Source organism: Chiloscyllium plagiosum, unplaced genomic scaffold (assembly GCF_037043375.1).
Source record: "Chiloscyllium plagiosum isolate Xiang-an unplaced genomic scaffold, Cpla_swu_hap1 HiC_scaffold_15, whole genome shotgun sequence".
Classification (NCBI taxonomy): domain Eukaryota; kingdom Metazoa; phylum Chordata; class Chondrichthyes; order Orectolobiformes; family Hemiscylliidae; genus Chiloscyllium; species Chiloscyllium plagiosum.
Window position 1 is genome coordinate 16273879 of NW_028270153.1, and position 18883 is coordinate 16292761.

The 18883-nt window shown below is 43.6% G+C and overlaps 1 protein-coding gene across 4 annotated transcripts in view; it reads right to left on the bottom strand.

Moving 5' to 3' along the window:
- The window catches only part of slc13a3 (solute carrier family 13 member 3), a 54912-nt gene that overhangs the window by 27127 nt on the left and 8902 nt on the right, over positions 1 to 18883 (bottom strand). The window contains exons 3-6 of one of the 4 annotated variants that reach the window (XM_043710739.2): positions 15443 to 15582; positions 11102 to 11159; positions 8113 to 8298; positions 4946 to 5071 (exon numbers count right to left, since the gene is read on the bottom strand). In XM_043710739.2, coding sequence (XP_043566674.1) covers positions 4946 to 5071; positions 8113 to 8298; positions 11102 to 11159; positions 15443 to 15582 — 510 coding nt within the window. Of the gene's footprint in view, positions 1 to 4945; positions 5072 to 8112; positions 8302 to 11101; positions 11160 to 15412; positions 15583 to 18883 lie in introns of all 4 variants that reach the window. The other 3 variants (XM_043710738.2, XM_043710736.2, XM_043710735.2) reach the window with 3 other exon arrangements.

The following is an 18883-nucleotide window of genomic DNA, read 5'->3' on the forward strand; positions in this document are numbered from 1 at the left end:
AAGAAGGCATTTGGTATGCTTTCCTTTATTGGACAGAGCATTGAGTATGGGAGTTGGGAGGTCATGTTGCAGCTATACTGGACATTGTTTAGGCCGCTATTGGAATACTACGTACAATTCTGGTCTCCCTGCGACAAGAAGGATGTTGTGAAACTTGAAAGGGTTCAGAAAAGATTTACAAGGATGTTGCCAGGGTTGGGGGGGTCTTGAGTTATACGAAGAGGATTGAGACTATTTTCCCTGGAGTGCCAGAGGCTGAGGGGTGACCTCATAGAGGTTAATAAAATCATGAGGGCCATAGATAGGGTAGAAAGTGAGGTCTGCAGATGCTGGAGATCAGAGCTGGAAATGTGTTGCTGGAAAAGCGCATCAGGTCAGGCAGCATCCAGGGAACAGGAGAATCGACGTTTCGGGCATAAGCCCTTCTTCCTGAAGAAGGGCTTATGCCGAAACGTCGATTCTCCTGTTCCCTGGATGCTGCCTGACCTGCTGCGCTTTTCCAGCAACACATTTCCAGCCATAGATAGGGTAAATGGACAAAGACTTTTCCGTGGTGTGGGGTCCAGAACTAGAGGCCTTAGGTTTAAGGTGAGTGGGGAAAGATTCAAAAGGGACCTACGTGGCAGCTTTTTGGAGGGTGGTGTGGGTATGGAATGAGCTGCCACAGGAAGTGGTGGAGGCTGGTGCAATTACAACATTTAAAAATCAGCTGGATGGGTATATGATTGTAAAGGGTTTAGATGGATATGGGCTAAGTGCTGGCAAATGGGACTAGATTAATTTAGGATGTCTGGTTGGCATGAATGAGTTGGACCAGGAGGTCTGTTTCCATGCTGTACTCTCTATAACTCCAAAAATGTTGCTTTTATTTCAGTTTACCTCCTCCACAATATATTGCCTTTGTCCTGTTATTCAAAAACTCATGATTAAATAAAGCTCCATTGAAAGATATAATATATGCTATTTTATCAACACCAATTCTTACCCTATCTGGCTCACTAATGTCCTTTAGGAAGAGAAATCTACTATCCATATCCAGTCTGGCCAATATGTTATCCACAGCAATGGAGTTAACTCCTACCTGTCCTTGGAACTGACCTAGCAAGCCATCAGTGGATTCAAGATGACACTTCACCGCTATTTTCTCCCGAGAATGAGGGATAGTCAATAAGCTTGCCAGAAGCATTTACAACTTTAAAAAATTAAATAGAATGTCTATTTTAAACTAGCAAATCTCACCTTCATAAGGAACAGCAATAATATGAATTACTGATATCATTGATGACACTGATAACTTCATTGAGATATGTACTATCTGATTTTTATATGTTATTTACACACACAGTCACATACACAAACTCTGCACCCTCTATGTATTAATGAACAAAGGCATTATTTACAAAGGTAAGCATTAGAGGCTGTAACGTGTCCACCACTCCTTGAGCAGAAGTTAATCCTGAGCAAAGTTCAAGGTGGGTATTACTACATCAGTTGCTTTTTGTAATCACAGAATCACAAAATCGTTACAGTACAGAAGGAGGCCATTGGGCCCATTGTGCATGTACCAGCTCTTCAAATTAGCATCATTACCCAGTGCCAGTGTCCTGCCTTTTTCCCGTATCCTTGTACACTATTTCTATCTAAATAATCAATGAACGCCCTCTTGAATACCTCAACTGTACCAGCCTCCACCACATGCAGCACATTCCATACCCGGCTTATTTGTGATGAACAACTTTTTTTCCATCACGTCATCCTTGCTTCCTTTGCAGGTCACTTTAAGTCTATGCCCTCTCATTCTTGTTCCTTTTACAAATGGGAATCTATTCTTTGAAACCCCATTCAATATTTGGTTTGAATGGCATCAATGGAATTGGGCACTGTGCAGGCTATCTCTCAGGCAAGAGGTGAGATGTCACCTATTTAACACTATTTAAAAACAGATTTGGACATCTTTCCTTCCCTCCTAGCCCATAAATAGTTAATGATCAGTAAATGAGGTGCCTCGTTCCCGCATTTCCTTTCCAATGGTGGTGAGCACCCATGGCTAGAGTGATGGATAGCAGGTCTGAAACATATCTGCAGTTATTGTGCATTCTGCAGGACATGGATCTCATCTTCATGGAGGCCCTCACCTTCTGGAGCCTATACAGTCATAAGAACATGGACAGATTCCTCCATTATTTGCTCCAGCCAACCACCCCTACCTGATGTTCCCTTTCCTTTCACTGCAGGTTGACCTTGTGACTTATGGCCAAGTTCACTGAGTCCTGGGTGGGTGCCTGGTCTCTGTCAGTTCTCTGAGTGTCAGAGACTTTGGACATTTCTTCTTCCACCAGCTGTGGACATGTGATGTACTCCTAAGTCTAATCCAGTCAAGTACCTGCTAGGTGACTGTGTCTGAGCTGATGGAGGATGCAGGTGAACACTTTGTCAGTACATCCCCTGACAGTTCACAGGCTTCACCCTGAGAGGTTCTGTTGGTGTGGAGGGGCACAGGCTGCAGCACTGGGTGGAGCCTGTGCCTAGAGAGGGGAAAGAGTGAGTCAGTGAGGATAACTTGTGCAGAGCAATGGGTTTGTCCCAGAAGAACAATGCAAAATATTGTTGACTGGGTTGCTGGTTGATTGGTGGGAGAAAGTGAGCCTGAAGAAGGGCTCATGCCCGAAACATCGATTATCCTGCTCCTTGGATGCTGCCTGACCTGCTGCGCTTTTCCAGCAACACATTTTCAGCTGCTGGTTCATTGGTGTCCCCCCATCATCAGAATGACAGTGCAATCTTCCGAAACTAGTTCAACAACACTCTCATCAAAGGAGGAGGTGATGATCTTTATATTTGGCCTGGCCCTGGGCCTGTTTTTCAATCACAGAGATCCCAGAATCCCTACAGTGTGCCCAACATGTCCACACTGACCCTCCAAAGAACAACCCACCCAGACCCATTCCTCTACCCTATTATTCTACATTTACCCCTGACCAATGCACCCAACCTACATATCCCTGAACACTATGGGCAATTCAGCATGGCCAATTCACCTAACCTGCACATACTTGGACTGTGGGAGGAAACCCATGCAGACACAGGGCGAATGTGCAAACTCCACACAGAGAATTGTTGGAATCGAACCCGGATCCCTGGCACTGTGAGGCAGCAGTGCTAACCATTAAGCCATCATGCCATTTCCTCCTAATGCGATAAAGAAGTTGGATGGAGAATGGGTGCAGGAACTGAGCATGCATGACCATGCGAGATAGAGAGCTGCCTGTGACACTGATGCTTGCTGGCTATGACCAGTTGTGAGATGTTGGTGGCAGATTAAACGTAGAAACATCAAAAATAGGACAGGAGTAGGCCATTCGGCCCTTTGAACCTGCACACCATTCAATATGATCATGGCTGATCATGCAATCGCAGTATCCCACTCGCTTTCTCTCCATACCCTTTGACTCCGTTAGCCACAAGGGTCATGCCCAGCTCCCTCTTGAATATATCTAATGAACTGACCCCAACAGCTTCCTGTGGGAGAGAATTCCACAGGTTCACAACTCTCCGAGTGAAGAAATTCTTCCTCATCTCAGTCCTGAATGGCTTACCCCTTATTCTTAGGCTGTGACCTCTACTTCTGGACTTCCCCAACATTGGAAACATTCTTTTGCATCAAGCCTGTCAAGCCCCATCAGGATTTTATGTGTTTCCATGAGGTCCCCCCTCATTCTTCTAAATTCCAGAGGGTACAAGCCCAGCTGATCCAGTCTTTCCTCATATGTCAGTCCTGTCATCCCTGGAGTCAGTCTGGTGAATTTTCTCTGGCCTCCCTCAATAGCAAGAATGTCCTTCCTCAGACTAGGAGACCAAACTGCACACAATACTCAAGGTGTGGCCTCCCCAAGGTCCTGTATAACTGTAGTATGTAATGTTTCTGTGAGTGCTGAGGGAGCAAAGAGATGTCGTCGCGTACCCTCAGTTTCTTGGTGCACTGTTAGCTGACCCTTTGGTGGAGGCCAGGGGTCCTACTGACCCATGCTACAATATCTGCCTTGGCTGGACGGGACTGATGCAATGCCCTCCTGCTGCAGTCACCTGGGATGAAGAGGTCGGATTGACGTTTTGGGCAAAAGCCCTTCATCAGGAATGAGGCCTTTTGCCTGAAACGTTGATTTTCCTGCTTCTTGAATGCTGCCTGACCTGCTGTGCTTTTCCAGCACCACTCTAATCTAGTCTCTGATCTCCAGCATCTGCAATCCTCACTCTCGCCCTGGGATGAAGAGGTCCCTTCTTTCAGTCACCCCATCTGACTAGCCTTAATAGCCCCTGAATCAATCCAAGACATCCTGGCAGGCATTGACAGACTCCTTAGCATGGTCACCGCTGGCTTTGGAGAGGTTTCTGTCCTGCAGTGGTGTCCAGGACTTCTCTTATCAATGCTAAAGCATTCATTCCTGCATGTAAGGACTTGGAGTTGAATAACTGATTTTATCACAACTTTATTCTTTATTCAATTAATTTATGTTAATTTTGAAGCCTCCACAATGGTGGCACTGAAGCATTGAAAGTTCAACTACAAGTCTTCCTACAGGACTGTAGTTCACCGAGGAATGCAAGTCAGGACTGAGTAAAAGTTGCACTCTGAAGTTATAGTTATAGCTGGCCTTTCAATCTGGCATCGAAACGTTTGATCCCAAAAAAATCCAACTGATGGTGAAAACTTTCAGCTCATTCACTACCATGATTTACCAACATTCCACTTGCATAGATAATCAACTGAGAAACCCATGAGATATCTTGTCCTGGGCACTGGCCAATGTGACATAACTTCAAAATGGAAAATCCTACCACAGTTCAGGAAGAAGGGCAGAGTTGGCAGGTCAAAGGTGAAACCCAAAAATGCTTAAGGAAGATTTCAACTCGTAATTGTGTGCAATTTCTTATCCATTTTTCCTACCTTGGATTGAGTCCTCCATATAGGAAAGCAATCCACAGCCAGCCGGCAAACAGGAACAGGATCGCTACAGGACAGCAAAACATAAACCAGGATGCAAAGTTCACCATGTTGCAACCAGGGAAATACCTGAAACGAAGCAAGATAAGAAAATCTTATTCTTAATTCTATTGGAAATCATGTGGTGCCAAGTGTGAATTCTCAGGATCATCCTGCAAATTCAAACATGTTCGTGACACTTAGATAATAAGGAGAACAAAGAATCTACTGGACAGGAACAGACAATTCTATCTTGGTCTATCTTGGTGTTTATGCTCCATGGGTCACATTATATATATTATATATATTTTAAAATCTTTTGATTGTTTTTGCTATCATGCATTGATATGGATACTCTTATATTGTGCATTATGCAGCAACAGCCCACACAATTGAAACATAAGTTGTAATATTACAAATGAGTCTTTCAATTACTATCTTCTAATTTTGATTATTCCCCATACTCTGTGATTTAACTGTTGCTTCAGTCATTTGCTGGCTACTTAGTTTTTAAACTTTTCTTTGTTTAGTTTGTGATTACATCTGCAGTCTTCACACTGCCCCCAGCATAACCACCATCTAACTCTGAACATCAAGCTTCTCATTGTATGGAGTCCATTGAATTGAACTCTAATGGATGGCCATTGCATTGATCCACACCTTATGAGTCAAGTATTAACTGTGGTTCAACCTTCAGTGCTTCAGTGCCACTATTGTGGAGGCTTCAACATTAAAATAAATTAAAGGAATAAAGAATAAAATTGTGATAAAACCAGTTATTCAACTCCCAAGTCCTTACATCTGCAAGATGGCTGACCAGGTGACTGCCATCAGACTGACAACCAACCTGTTTCACTACATTACAAACATCTTGAATGGCCAACACATCCTCATGTGGAACTCAAACTCAGGGCTTCTGGCCTAGTGGCAGGAACGCTGCCCTTGCACCACAGGACTCCCATAACACTGGAGATGTATCCGTTCTGACATTTCCCACTCACTGACCCTACAAACGCTACTGGGGTTACGAGATGCCATCCAGTACAACCACCAGGATCTGGTCCATAGCTTTCAACTCCGTCAGGATTTTATTTTCTGATGCCTGTGTTTGACAGAGAGGGGAAGAAAAATAGAGTTAGAGAAACACAGATTTGATTCGATTTATTAGTGTCACATGTACCTAGGTACAGCAAAAGGTTTTGTTTTGCGTGCAGTACAGGCAGATCAGTCCATACAAAATGCAAAAGAGAATAGAACAGAGCTAGGAATATAATGTTATGGCTGCAGAGAAGGTGCACAAAGAGCGAAATCAAATTAATTTAAAATTTGAGAAGTGAATTAGAAGTCTAATAACAGTGGGGTTGAAGCTGTTCTTAAATCTGTTGGTATGTCTGTTTAAGGTTTTGTATCTTCTGCCCAACAGAAGAGATTGGAAGAAATTATAACCAGGGTAGGAGAGGTCTTTGATGATGTTGGTTGCCTCCCTGAGGCAGTGGGAAATATAGACTGATAGAAATAGTAGACAGAATGTATTTCCTCATCATTATTTGACTTAATTTTGTTTAAAAAATCACTAATTGAATGTTGAAGGTATCTCAAAGTATTTGAAAGAAAATGAAGGGAGATTAGGTTGGAAACAGTCTAAAGGATGAGGTGTGTCTCTCCATCCTTGAGGGAAACAGGGTGAAGGGAGATAAGAGTGATTGAATGGTCTATGGTGATGTGACTGATAGCAAAGTAAAGAGCAAAGGAGCATACAGGGCTTATGTGAATAATCCAGAAGGACTCACAGAATCTTACAATAGCACAGCAAAGAAGGAAGTCATTTTCCCCACAGTGTAGTTTTTGATGGAGCTATCTATTTGATAGTGAAGGAGAGGTTAGTGACAGTATTGTAAAAGGGGAGGGTGCTCAGTAGGTGAAAGGGTGGGAAAAGCTTAAGTAATTGGAGAGACTAGGCAAAGTGAACGATTTGTGCTAATGCTAGTCTGTGCATGGGAGGCATCTAGCATATCAGCTTTGAACCACAGTTCATGTACTGCAGCAGACATTGCCAATATTGGGGAAGGTACTGGGTCCCAATTCTAATGTATCTTGGAGTGGTTCTCTTATTAAAGGCACTTAAGTATTTGTTTTCTTTTTCAAAAAAGTACTTTAATATTTGACATTTTAAGTCACAATCCCAATAAGGAGTTATGTTCCCTGGCTAATTTCCCCTATCTAATAGACTGACCAACTATAGTCTTGCTATCATTTCTCACAAAGTATTGGTTGAAAACTAAGATTCGGCATCTTTATGATCTGTACGGATCAGCTGGTCATTGTCTTGAGCAGTGCCATTGAAGCGTTTGTTATTTAACTGACTTATGACATTTCCATTAGTTTGTGAAATGCTAAAGACACATTCCAGTGTCAGGGAGTGGATCATTTTATTTCTCCATTTCCTACACCCAGCGATAAATATCTGTTCTGTTCTGTGGTCTTTGTTTCTGAGGGTTGGGCCACAGATTCCATTGGATTGGTCCATGTTTATGTGAAAAGTACTGCAGAGGTTTGGCTATTGTGTTTTGCAGAATAGCTGAACAGGAAACTCTCTCATTTGTACCGCCGCTATTAGTTGTATTGGAAGGATTTACAGGTAGAAGATTACAACAAAGGTTTTCCAACCTGGGGGAATGTGATGGGCCCTGTTTCCAATGTACTTCCTGGTAGTTCTCTTGGTAAGGTGACTGCATGTGAGTATATATTGTTTCCTTTCACCTAAAAATATACCTTAATGTTTAATATGATGGGCTGAATGGCCTTCTTTTGCATCATAAGAATTCTGTGATAATCAAATCACCTCACAAATACATCATACACAGCCAAGACTTGGCATGGGACTCAAATCTGTGGTTTCTTCCCACAGGCAGAGGGGCTCCTACTGCACGCCAAAACCTCCTCACCATCAGAATTCCCAAGTTACGTATCATACAATTTAGATGTTGCATAGGGTTTTCTGTCCCCCAGTCTGGGATGAGCAGGCCCTACTTCAGCAAGTCAATGCTCACAATTCTCTTGTCAACCATCCCTGTAGCTTCTCTCTAAGAAAGGGACATTAACAAATCAGAAGTTCCTTATGATTATTTTACGTTTTCAGCTGCCCAAGTAGAAGCAGGTTTGGTGCTGTCCCAGTCAATGTGGCTGTGCCTCCAATACTCGCAGCGTAAGGTATACAGACAAGGAAACCCTTCCACAGTCTCTTCTGGCTTTCCTTCTCCTTCCTCTGTTGGACTGGTGTGAAGCTGACATCAGTCTCCAACTTCTGTGGATGGCTACTGCTGGGGCAGGAATGCAAATGGTCAGCATCAGACTGAAACTTTGTTCACATATTAAGTGGTCATATAATAATCCCTGGAACTGCAAGCGGTTGATTCAGATAAATTATTAGCCGGGGCAATATCATTCCTATCTATCAATGCATGCATCTATAATCTCGGCTTGGTCCATCAAAGTTACAACCACACAAATACCAACTGGACAATGCGACAGACAACAGCAGAAATTAAAAAGAGTTCTCATTGTGACCTTACATAAGTTAAAAGGAATTTTAAAATAAACAGTATTTTCAAGCTAGAAGTTCAATACTGCTCTAGTTAATCGGAAAGGTTCAGGATATTGGTATCGCATCAGAAGTTAGGATATTTTCTGTTGCGAGTTAACAGTAAGGATTAAAGTTAGCATTAGGAAGTCAATGGCAGAACTGGAGGTAATAAGGAACCTCAATGGGCTGAGTTTATCAAAACATTATCCAGAGAATGACAACAAATGGAATTATTACTGGTCGTAGAGTATAGACTGCAGGTCTATAGGTCTCTGCTCAGAGTGAAACTTAACTATTGTGTCTAATTCCGGTTACCAAGAAATAAGAAAGTTACTCACTCGTTGCAAAGTGTCATAGTGTAGGTCCCTATTCTTAGGTTATGAAGAAAGATTAAACTTACATGACCATTCTGGTCTGGAAAATGAGGCATTCGGTCTTATTTTGTGCATGAGAGTACAATAAGCAACAGTACAGGAAAAAAGATAAATGAGTAATTTCATCAAGTATAATATTTTTAAATTTACTGCCAACACAAAATTAGGTTGGAGTGAGTGGTGAGGAGGACATGAGGAGGATTCAAGGCAATTTAGACAAGTTAAACAATTTGAGTGAGTTGGTAAGTACATGGCAAATGCAGTAGAACATGAATAAATGTGGCGTTAACCATGTTCCGTAGGAAAAACAGAATGGCACTATTATTTAAATGTTGATAGACTGAGAAAGATTGAGGAACAAAGGGATCTGGCTGCCCTAATATTGAAAGGAAGCATACAGGTACAGCAAGCAGTTAGGAAGGTGAATGGTGTGGACATAAGTGAGGACTGCAGATGCTGGAGATCAGAGTCAAAATTAGAGTGATGCTAGAAAAGCACAGCAGGTCAGGCAGCATCCGAGGAGCAGGAAAATCATTCCTGATGAAGGGTTTTTGCCCGAAACGTTGATTTTCCTGCTCCTTCGTTGCTGCATGTCCTACTGTGCTTTTCCAGCACCACTCTATTCTTGAGGTGAATGGTGTGTAGACCTTCATTGTAAGAGGGCTTGAGTACAGGAACAAGGAAGTCTTGTTGCAGATAGCTGTGCAGGGATTTGGTGAGATCACTCCTGGAAAATTGTGTACAGCTACCTCAGAAAAGACGTGCTTTCCATAGAGGGAGTGCAGTGAAGGTTCACCAGACTGATTCCTGAGACAGCAGGTTTGTTATATAAGAAGAGATTGGGGGTTGAGTGGACCTGTGTTCACTAGAATTTAAAAGGATGAGTAGGATTCTCATTGAAATGTATAAAAATTCTGACAGACTGGATGCAGGGATGGTGATCCCTGGCAGGGGGGCACAGAACAAGGGGACACAGTCTCAGGATACACGATAGGCCATCTTAGCCTGAGTCCTAAGGTGTGAGGGTTAAGTGGAGTGGCTATGCTAAATTGTCTGTTGTGTCCAGGGATGTGCAGGCTCGGTGGGTTAGCCATGATAAACGTGGGGTTACAGGCATGGGGTCAGAAATCACATGACACCAAGTTATAGTCCAACAGGTTTATTTGAAATCCCAAGCTTTCAGAGCACTGCTCCTTCATTAGGTGAATGAAGCAAGAGTATTCTGTCATTCAACATGTTCCTGGCTGATCCTCTATCTCAACGCCATACTCCTGCACTCTCCCTATGCCCCTTGACATGTTTAAGCTTCTATAAATCTATTTATTTTTTAACAGAGGATCAGTCAGGAACATGTTGAATAGCAGAGTGGGCTCAATGGGCAAGCTGGCCAACTGTTGCTGCCTTTTATTTGCACTGAGTCTATGAGTTAATGTAAACAGGCTTTGCTGATAGTGGGATATTCTTGTTTACATAAAGAGCGAACAACATTTGGACTAGATGTCTGGGCAGAGTTGCGAAGGTGAAGATACCAGAATTGGTTAAGAAGTCTTATTAATATGTAGTTAAGCAGCAATGTGTCTTTGTGGCTGGAAGAATTGTGCAGGAAATGTCCTGTGAGGTAGGGGGCTTACAGTCAGGAAAGCAATCAAAGCATCCGAGCAAGTGGTGGTAGAGTTCATGAATTCGAAGCTCAGAGTGGAATAATCAAGTTGTGTCTTTATGTAGGACTGGGCCATGTACAATAAAATACATCTGCCAGTTGAGATGCAGAATTCTTCGGCTATAATTAGACATTTACTCACTAGAACATTATAAATGTTTACTTTTTCTTAAAACAACCCTGTCAGTTCACATTAAAGAGTGTACAAAATTATTTCATTACAACATTTGAAGTGTTCATCCATTAATGTCATAAAATGCAATTTCTCACCAGAAGTATTAGTGAAGCAGTGTAATGGCTCCTTAACTTTACTTTAATGCAACCATACAAATGGCTAAAGCAGACTGAAGCAAACTGTTAGTTTATACTGAAGGAATTTAAGGTCCAGTAAAAGACCTTTTTGCTTTGAGGACAAATCAAATAAGTTTGGCCGAACACTCATCACAAGACTCTACTACACAAGCTCTATTACAGTTCTATGCAAGACAATTTTAATATTGTACCTGTCATCACTGATAAAACATGATGTCTCATTAGGTAATGACTCTTTTGAAGTATTATCTGGAGAAGAAACGAAGAGATGATATACAAATCCTATTTTATTTAATGTTATAAAGCATATATAAACATAATACCAATATTAAATTTCAAACTAAAAGCGTCAGATTGTGTAGCAGGTAGTTTTTAAATGATCTAGGAACAAAAGATGTACAGAGATCGTAATTGTTACTCATTAAGTAGCTGATCTTAAAAGTACAGCTCTTAATAGATGCTAAGGCATTTTAATTTTTTTTAGATTGCTTACATGATTAGATTACTTACAGTGTGGAAACAGGCCCTTCAGCCCCTTCAGGCCCTTCAGCCCAGCAAGTCCACACTGACCCGCCGAAGCGCAACCCACCCATACCCCTACATTTACCCCTTACCTAACACTACGGGCAATTTAGCACGGCCAATTCACCTAACCTGCACATCTTTGGACTGTGGGAGGAAACCGGAGCACCCGGAGGAAACCCACGCAGACACGGGGAGAACGTGCAAACTCCACACAGTCAGTCGCCTGAGGCGGGAATTGAACCCAGGTCTCTGGTGCTGTGAGGCAGCAGTGCTAACCACTGTGCCACCGTGCTGCCCACAAATCATCCCAACTAACTAACTGTTCAAAAGATTTAATCTGGGGATTTACTGTTGAAGTCTTGTGTGACTGGTTAACTACTGAAACAGCCATTTCTCCTTTAGAAAAGTCTCCATTTTGTAAAATTTTTAAATTTATTATTTCCTAAGGTCTGGGCATTGCTGGCAAGCTCAGCATTTATCATTCATCCCTAACTGCTCTTGAACTGAATGGCTTGCTAGGCCATTTCAAAGAGCAGTAAAGAGTCAATTACTTTACAATGGGTCTCAAGTCACGTATAGGCTAAACCTGGCAAGAACCTAAATGATTTCAGAAGCAGAACAAGCAGTCAAAAGGGATTTTTTAGTTTATTGCCAAATCTAGCCCCAGAAATGGTCACCAAATTTAACCTCTTAAAGACCAACTGTTCCCTTAAGTGTTGAAATAACTGCACAGAAGCTAGTGTCCTGTCACCAAGTCAACTTTTATTTACATGGGCTCTGACCAGTTAGCTCAAAGCTAGTTCCTCGACTGAATCTCCTGTTTGTTATTTTTTCTTCTTTTTTTTTAATTAGTTGACCATTTTTAGCTGACTGACCAATAATAGTATGTAACAATCACTACCACAAAGACAGATTTGATGAGGAAAACTTTTATTCTAAAGATGGGAAGAAAATTAGGTCCAAATCAAATTAATCATCCAAGTGTGAGGGGGTTGCAAACCTGACCAAAAATACTCCACTCTGCAAAGGTTTAAATAGTGAGTATGCAACTTTAAAAATACACTCAATCACTCACAATACATTATTTGCGAAGGTAGCAGACATAATGACAAGACATGTACCAGGACCAAATAACTGAATAATTAAAGCCTTTAAACATGTCTACATCATACAGCAAGACTACTTTATCCATATTAGCTGATAAAATTAATCTCCTGTTTATATCTGTCAGGCAGGGCTCCCTGGTTGGCCTAGGTTAACAGCCCCAATCAAGGATCTCAAACTCAATGAGATCCACCTGGCCCTGCTTTTAATCACTACAAGTGTCCACCATGAATTGAATGCAAATGGAAGGACAGGGATATGCTGAAGACGCTATGACAAATTCTGCACCCCTCCATTGCACAATTACTGACTCTAGCTCACCCATAGGAAGCACCAATCCAGTTTCATGAGTATAGTGTTAACCACCAGATGGGTACTGTGCTGCATAGCCCAATTATTTTTCTTGGATTATTATAGGTTGTCTTTTCGCTCCACAGGAAACAATACTTCCCCATTCTCACTGAGTAGATACTCGCAGGATGTAACAGAAAATGTGGAAATCCCTTCCTGCTCAGACTGCTTCCCATGCAGCCATTCTTCCTTCCATTAGGAAGAAAAAAGTTAAATATTGTAATTTATTGCAAGGGGAATGGAACATTAAAGCGGAGAAGTTCTACAATTAAATAGGGAGTTGGTGAGGCTACATCTGGAGTACCGTCTCCTTACTTGAGAAAGGACGTAATAGCATTAGAAGCAGTTACCTTACCAGGAAAGGCTGGGCTGGTTTGGCCTATGTCTATTGGAGTTTAGAAGAATGACAAGTGATCTTGAAGAAACATCTAAGACTTGACAGTTTCTGGGGGGATTGTTTCCCCATGGGAGAGGCTACAACTAGGGGTCACTGCTTAAAACGAAGGGGTTTACTATTTAAAATGGAGATCAGGAAAACATTTGTTTCTCAAGAGGTTGTTAGAGAATGGAATTCTCTTCCCTAGACAGCAGGAGAGGCTGGGTCATTGAATATTTCTAGGGTTGAGTTAGACAGATTATTGATTGACAAAGGATTCAAAGGGTAGAGGGACTAAAAAGGGAAGTGGAGCTGGGGTCATAACCAGTTCATTCTCTTATCCAATGCTGAAGCAGGCTCAAGAGACTGACCCTTGTTCCCAAATTGTACGTTCATACGAGTAGGGAATTTGCTGCCCATGGCGTTCAGTTCTATTTACAACTCCTCCAATAATGAAGCAGCCCATGCCATGCCACAGTAAAACCTGGACAACATCTAACCCTGGACAATCCATCTAACCCTGGACAACATCTAACCCTGGACAATCCATCTAACGTCTGATAAATTGCAGGGGTAACATTTGTGACGTGTTGGTGCCTTGTCGCAACCATCTCCCACAAGAGCCACCTCCCCCCTCAGGATTGACCTAAGCGGAAGCGCTGTTTTTGTAGATCTTCTGCTGGTATTAAAGCTCCATTACCTTTGAACCATTTGCTGATTTAGACAGAAAACTGACTAAAGCCCACTGACAGGAATTTCTTTTGAAGTTTCTGTTGTTTTAATAGAGATTTAATGGAAACTGTTTATGCACACAAATAGATTTCTACTAAAGTAAAACGAGAATAGTGAACCAGTGAATGTCAGAGTAAGACCATTGGATTTATGATGGAAGGTTGGAAGTGTTAGGCCTTTGTCCTTTAGAATTTAGAAGAATGAGAGGTAATCTTATGAAAACATAGAAGACTTGACAGGGTGAACACTGAAAGGATGTTTCCTCTTGTGAGAGAGACTAAAACTGGGGCACACTGATTAAAACCATTTACAATGGGAATAAGGAGAATGTTTTTTCCCTGAGGATTTTCTTAGTGGCCCAGTGGTTAGCACTGCTGCCTCACAGTGCCAGGGACCCGGATTCGATTCAACCTCGGGCGACTGTCTGTGTGGAGTTTGCGCCTTCTCCCCGTGTCTGCATGGGTTTCTTCCCACAGTCTGAAGCTGTGCAGGTTAGGTGGATTGGCCACGCTAAATTGTCCATACTGTCCAGAGATGTGCAGCCTAGGTGGGTTAGCCATGGGAAATGCAGAATTACAAGGTGAGGTGGGTCGGGGAGGAATGCTCTTTGGAAGGTTGGTGTGGAGTCAATGGAACAAATGGCCTGCTTCCATACTGCTGGAATTCTATGATCATTAGTCAGTGAAATTATCTTCCCTAGATAGCTGTGGAGACTTTGTCTTTGAATACTTTTATGGTTACTACATTAAGCTAACTATTTCTTCATATGAAACACAAATTTACACCAAAATAGAAATCTCTGTAATCAGTTCAACCTCCCTTTTCTCTTGTTTCATATTAAAATAAAGTAATGTCTTATGATGAGAGTTTAGGCCAATATTCTCTAGAGTTTAGAAGGATGAGAGGAGATCTACTTGAATTTAGCATCTGTATGATGCTAAAAGGGATTGACAAACTACATGTTGAGCAGACGTTTCCCCTTATGGGGTAATCTAGAATGAGAGTTGTAGTCTAAGTCAGAAGAGGCAAATTTACAATAGAGGTGAGGAGCAATTACCTCTCTGTAAGAGTGGTGAAACTGTAGAATTCAGTACCCCAGAGTATGGTGGATGCCAGGACATTGAGTAAATTTAAGGAGGAAATAAACAATATTTAAAATTAGGAATGTGTTAAAGAGTTATGGGGAGCATGCACGAAAGTTGAACTGAGGCCCAGATGAGATCAGCCATGATTGCATTAAATGAAGGAGTAGATTTGAGGGGCTGAATGGCCTACTCCCACCACTAGTTGTTTTGTTTGATGGGAGTAAGGGAAGCCTGATTTCTACACCCAGCCTGGATATGGAATTCAACTCAAGCTTTCTAGTTGGACAATCCAATGTACCACAATGTAAGTATCCAGTATATTGGGTTACCTTTAGTGTCTAAGCCACCTTTAATCTTACCAGACCTCGGAGTAACTTCCATGCTGCCAAATAAGCTTTGGAGCACAGCATTGGCTATTGGCATCATCATGGCAGTAGTGGCAGTGTTACTAAGCCACATTGACAGAAAGCATGTGGTGATCATCATCCCCAGGATAAGCCTAGAAAACACAACAGAACAATAGGATTAAATTGCTGATACAAGTCTCCGATTTTCTGAATTAATTTTGAATTAGGGTAAAGATAGACAAAGGACTGTACTGAAAATGGATACATTCTGAAAATATTCTTTACATAATACCTCAGCTGAGGGAGAAAATATGTTGAGGGTAGATTTTCAATTTGTCACCTAGACATAAAACTGACATGGCAAATAGTTAATCTATCATAGAAACAGGACAGACAGAAGGACAAATGAGTGGATTAGATCAAGAGTAGAATTTCAGGAATTGGAGGGATTGCTGAGTTCAGTTACAGAAAGAAGTATATCCAAGTGTGGACATTGGGAACAAAGACAGACAGTCTTATCCCATAGCATCAACTGATTGAGAAATTGAGGGTTAAAAACAAAGAAAGATAAAGAAAAGTTAGATGGCCAGACAAAATTGAGCTGCAGACTGATGGAGGCTTGAAGAAAACCAGAGAAGAACTAAAATGTTACCAGTGGCACCACTCAAGTTATGGTTGAAAACAGACATAGAAATTGTCTGGCATCAGACATTTCAAATGTCATGGCAAATCCAAAACAAACAGTTTTACACTTGGGAGACACATTGTTCATTGGTTGTCTATTAGCCATAACTCTTATGATTATACACAAAGTTTGTAGCCAACACCAAGGTGGCCAGCAAAGATGGCTGCCAGCTGCCTGCACATGCTCAGATGGCAGCAATGACATCACAGTGGCATAAGGGAGCCTCCTGCCTAAATACAAACACAAAGTGCTGGAGAGACACAGCAGGTCTGGCAGCAATTGTGGAGAGAGAAATTGAGTTATTGTTTTTGGGTTCGACATGACTCTCCTTCAGAATTGACTTGCCTGCTACACCTCGCTGCCCTCCCCAACCCCCACATCCCCAACCCAACCCCCTTACTTCACTCAGTGGATGGGGCAACGGGTGAGGCGGTAGGTGAAAGTGAGGACTGCAGATGCTGGAGATTAGAGTCAAGAGTGTGGTGCTGTAAAAGCACAGCAGGTCAGGCAGCATCCGAGGAGCAGGACAGTTGGGCAAAAGCCCTTCATTAGCAGTGAGGCGTTAGGCTAGGCATCGAATGCTATTTCTAAGCATGGCTCTGGATCAACGCTTCTCCAATTCACTTCAGAGGCACCGCTTGCACAGATGCTTTCACACTGCAGTGCTGTAAATTTAATAAACTGCACTCTGACAAGGTAGTTCTGCCAATATCCATTCATTTCAGAGACTTGGGCTCCCTCACCTCCATCCAAGCTCTCAAAGGAGCCTTCCACATCCATCAAAATTTCACCTGCACATCCACCAATGTCATTTATATCGTTGCTCCCAATGTGGTCTCCTCTACATTGGGGAGACTGGATGCCTTCTCGCAGAGCGCTTTAGGGAACATCTCCGAGACACCCGCACCAATCAACCACACCACCCCGTGGCCGAACATCTCAACTCCCCCTCCCACTCTGCCGAGGACATGCAGGTCCCGGGCCTCCTCCACCGCCACTTCCTCACCATCCAACGCCTGGAGGAAGAACGCCTCATCTTCCGCATCGGAACACTTCAACCCCAGGGCATCAATGTGGACTTCAACAGTTTCCTCATTTCCCCTCCCCCCACCTTACCACAGTTCCAACCTGCCAACTCAGCACCATACTCTTGACCTGTCCTACCTGCCAATCTCCCTTCCCACCTATCTGCTCCACCCTCCTCTCCGACCTCTCACCTTCATCCCCACCTCCATCCACCTATTGTACTCTTGGCTACTTTCTCCCCAGGTCGGACAAGTCTGGACAAGTCAAGGGGACTGGAAGTTTGAAACTAGGATGAGGCGGGGAAAGGGGAAATGAGGAAAATATTGAAGTCCACATTGATGCCCTGGGGTTGAAGTGTTCCGAGGCGGAAGATGAGGCGTTCTTCCTCCAGGCGTCTGGTGGTGAGGGAGCGGCGGTGAAGGAGGCCCAGGATCTCCATGTCCTCGGCAGAGTGGGAGGGGGAGTTGAAATGTTGGGCCACGGGGCGGTTTGGTTGATTGGTGCGGGTGTCTCGGAGATGTTCCCTAAAGCGCTCTGCTAGGAGGCGCCCAGTCTCCCCAATGTAGAGGAGACCGCATCGGGAGCAACGGATACAATAAATGATATTAATGGATGTGCAGGTAAAATTTTGATGGATATGGAAGGCTCCTTTAGGGCCTTGGATAGAGGTGAGGGAGGAGGTGTGGGCACAGGTTTTACAGTTCCTGCGGTGGCAGGGGAAAGTGCCAGGATGTGAGGGTGGGTCGTAGGGGGGCGTGGACCTGACCAGGTAGTCACGGAGGGAACGGTCTTTGCGGAAGGCGGAAAGGGGTGGGGAGGGAAATATATCCCTGGTGGACCTGACCAGGTAGTCACGGAGGGAACGGTCTTTGCGGAAGGCGGAAAGGGGTGGGGAAGGAAATATATCCCTGGTGGACCTGACCAGGTAGTCAGGGAGGTAACGGTCTTTGCGGAAGGCGGAAAGGGGTGGGGAGGGAAATATATCCCTGGTGGACCTGACCAGGTAGTCACGGAGGGAACGGTCTTTGCAGAAGGCGGAAAGGGGTGGGGAGGGAAATATATCCCTGGTGGGGCGGAAAGGGGTGGGGAGGGAAATATATCCCTGGTGGGGCGGAAAGGGGTGGGCGGAAAGGGGTGGGGAGGGAAATATATCCCACCAGGGATATATTTCCCTCCCCACCCCTTCCCGCCTTCCGCAAAGACCCTTCCCTCCGTGACTACCTGGTCAGGTCCATACCCCCCTACGACCCACCCTCACATCCTGGCACTTTCCCCTGCCACCGCAGGAACTGTAAAACCTGTGCCCACACCTCCTCCCTCACCTCCATCCAAGGCCCTAAAGGAGCCTTCCATATCCATCAAAGTTTTACCTGCACATCCACCAATATTATTTATTGTATCCGTTGCTCCCGATGCGGTCTCCTCTACATTGGGGAGACTGGGTGCCTCCTAGCAGAGCGCTTCAGGGAACATCTCTGGGACACCCGCACCAATCAATCAAACCGCCCCGTGGCCCAACATTTCAACTCCCCCTCCCACTCTGCCGAGGACATGGAGATCCTGGGCCTCCTTCACCGCCGCTCCCTCACCACCAGACGCCTGGAGGAAGAACGCCTCATCTTCCGCCTTGGAACACTTCAACCCCAGGGCATCAATGTGGACTTCAACAGCTTCCTCATTTCCCTTCCCCCACCTCATCCTAGTTTCAAACTTCCAGTCCCCTTGACTTGTCCGGACCTGTC